The following is a 3,521-nucleotide window of genomic DNA, read 5'->3' on the forward strand; positions in this document are numbered from 1 at the left end:
ATTACTTGCAAGAATGGAAAAGACAGTGAACACAGTTTATCACAGCAAAGGAATGTCAGCATTCAGATGTCTGACCTAACCTTGAGTTATTACTCAAGGTTAGGTCAGACATCTGAATGACACACATTTAACAGTATTGCTGAGCATCATCAATGACAATTAAACATAATGAAAATACAAAAACAATGAATGCTTCCATTAACTGTGTGTGCATTATTGTCATGCTTACCTTTTTCTCCTTTCATGTTTTATTCAATGAGTAATGTACAACCTATGTTTTCAATCTTGAATGAATTAAAAACAGTTTCCAAGTAAAAGAAGAATTTATTAAAGTAGAACCAGGTTACTATGAAGAGAACAATAATTAGAAAGGTGTTTTGCTGTTTCTATGTTTTATTGTCTTGTACGGAACTAGCTTAGTAGTCAGAATCTGCTCAGTGGAACATTGAAGTAAAGCTGTTTCTATGAAGTTAGTCAGACAAATAGGATTCACATGCATCAGCAGTCTCGTGAATGGAAAGCTGGATGAACAAGCAAACGTTAACTCAGACAGACAGAAGAATAGACTGGGCTAAAAATGAAAGTTTCAATTGTATGAGTTGCCGTCGTTTTCATAACGCTCAGAGAGACTTCGCTTCTTGCCAGGCGTCTCTGCTCCCACGTTGGTGCGGGGATAGGTTTGGAGTTTGTGAATATCCTGGGAGAGTTTGCCCAGCACACAAGTGCTTAAGCCGGTGCAGCGCTTGGAAAGGGGTTTATCCAAGCTGTTAGGGACAGAGACAAACATGCAGAAACAGGCTTACAGCAACTGTGGCATGCACATACATATGAATAATTACATGCATCATTTTCTAAAATGTCATGCGTTAAATTAATATTTGAAATGCATGCTAACAGATTTAACAGACATATGAAGATATCTCGTTGTACTTGACTTGTCATGCTATGCATGTTCAGTTTCTATAATATCTATCATGCGTGTGCTCTCCTGCTCTTTGACATCATGCTCTCTTCAGTTTTATGACAAAGGACTTTCAGGCACATCATTTACTATTATATTAAATAAATGGATGGATGAATTACTAACTGCAGTCCATGCATTAACAGATTATGACACAGAGTAGTTTTACATGAAATTCACTTTATTATTATACATTATACCTTGATGAAAAAAATAAAGACCAAAGTTGGAGCTGTTGGGCTTATAAACAAAAGTGTGTTATATTTTGCTGAGATAGATAGATAGATAGATAGATAGATAGATAGATAGATAGATAGATAGATAGATAGATAGATAGATACCCCATCCTACATTAAAATGTATTATAATCAGGGTTAACTATACTACGATAATACCTAAAAATAATAAAAGCCATACCTGTTTCCATCGACAGTTTGGTGCTCTTGCTCATCTGACGTTATCTGCATGAACTCCTTGATAGCTCTGAGTAACCTTTGGACATCATCATTTGATAGTGTGACGCCATCTGACATTGACTCCTTGCTAGTTCTGAAAATACACATTTGATGAAGTAATTTGGAAACATTGGTTTCATTCTTTTTAAAAGCAAACATCTATACGTATGCATATGGGATTAGTTATAGTAAACAAGGAAAACTGTTCTGCAGAAATAATTTTGAGCACATTCTTTTCATTACATAATTCAAATAATTACAATGTTTTTTTACAAGGTTAATATATTTAATTCTTTACAGAACAATGCCATAACTCTCACCTGGATGGAGCTGCCTGTGAGACGTACATCTGACAACTGATCAGTGCATAGGCAAGAAGGAGATTCAAGAGTTTCAGCATGATCATGATGCCCTTTGGAAAACAAGGTAATACAAATTGTTGCAAGGAAATTTGAAAAACATTTGATTCAAGTAGACATGATTTCATGATTAGTACAGACTAAATCATCTACTGCATGCACTCACTGCTATGAATTTCCCCTCTCGCTAACACACCCTCACTGTTAGAGCTGCTGAACTTGCGGAGGCAGATAGAAGAGTTATTGGTGATATACTGACACTGGAAGCTTTGCCAGACACTATAACAGCAGCTCTGTCCATTAGCAGAATTAGTTGCAGCATATCATAAATAGTATAACCTCATCAAACCAGCAAAGCTGCATCTCCCCACTGTTAGCGCCCAGTATCCACCAGTACAGGTGGCTACCCAGTCCACTAAGTTCTCACCTTCTCCAAAAACGGCGTCATCTGATATTTAGCATTATGCACACAATTAACAAAAAAAGCAGTCTTTTATCAATACTCACTGTGAGATAATAAATCTTCTAGTAATGAAGAATTTCAATGATAGTCTCACTTGTGAATCTGCTGAGCACTCCTTGCAGTGCAGGGCTTTATATATGTCCCCCATGGGTGTCTGTATTAAGTGAGTGAGCACTTGATCACAGTCTATTGGCCAGTCAAATGTTTTACCTCAATCTGCGAGCCAATCAGAAGTACTACATCACTTACAGCAAGCCAATAAAAAAGCTTGTACGTAAATGGCATTAATATATGGACATCAGTGTGCTTAATTCACACAAAAAGCAAGATTCTTTGAGAGTATTCCAATGAGAAAGAAAAACCTCACTGTTATAGTTAGGTTTAATTAAAATGGCCAGAGAATTAAAACATAAATCACCAGTGCTTCTGTTATTAAAATATGCCGATGTGATTTTTAAGATTGGGCCATTTCATCTTTAAGTGTTTACGATGAACACGGTTAGGGCCAATAAGTGGCATGAGATCCACAAGATTCATCCCATTTACGAATGTTCACAAATGATTCATATGTCATTACATATTACCAGATAGCAATGTCTTAAATAAAACAAAACAATTTGTGACAGCCTTTGTTGCAGTCACTCACTCAAGATGCTTTTTTAATGTGGCAGAGGGGAATGGGGTTAAAGGCCAACCACATGGCTCATATGTTCATCAGTATGCCATCTAAAAGACAAACAATTTACAGTTTGCATGTTTCAATATATCATTGACACTGCTGAACAATGTTTTTATCCTGTGCATGTTCATAATTTATGTCAAATTGGATAAAATAATGCCTTTCTTGAATGGGAATAGTGTCCATGGATAAACCGGATGGACACTACTGAATTATGTGGCAAGGTTTGCCACATAATTCAGTAGTGTCCATCCGGTTGCTCCGAGCTAATTACTGTTCTGTTGGTCTCTGGCCATCTTGTAATTCCCCTTATGTAATAATATTGGATGATGCATCATAAAGCACCCTGCCTCCCAGTTAGTTTTTGCGTCACAAGGAAACTCATTAGTGTGAATGAGCCTTTTAGTACTATTGAGCAGACCTGCAGGCTCTATACCAGAAGCCCTAAATTAGTCTCCAACAGCTCCATATGATATCAGCAACTGCTCAAGACGAACGTCAGACTTTAGAGAAAGAGATTCCAACTGTAAACACACACACAATGATTATTGTCTCATTTTATTACCATGCAAAGAAGTCTGAAGAGAATATATTTAGCTACTGT

The 3,521-nt window shown here is 36.8% G+C and overlaps 1 protein-coding gene across 1 annotated transcript; it reads right to left on the reverse strand.

Annotated features, from left to right (window-relative positions):
- Positions 1–586: 586 nt before the first annotated feature.
- On the reverse strand, positions 587–1,822 carry calca (calcitonin/calcitonin-related polypeptide, alpha; the record flags this gene model as incomplete). Its single annotated transcript, XM_079217104.1, has 3 exons — positions 587–764; positions 1,379–1,510; positions 1,737–1,822. 3 exons carry the CDS (start codon positions 1,820–1,822, stop codon positions 587–589), a joined length of 396 nt encoding a protein of 131 aa, XP_079073230.1.
- Between the last annotated feature and the right edge of the window lie 1,699 nt (positions 1,823–3,521).

This window comes from Taurulus bubalis (genome assembly GCF_910589615.1).
Source record: "Taurulus bubalis genome assembly, chromosome: 4".
Classification (NCBI taxonomy): Eukaryota; Metazoa; Chordata; class Actinopteri; order Perciformes; family Cottidae; genus Taurulus; species Taurulus bubalis.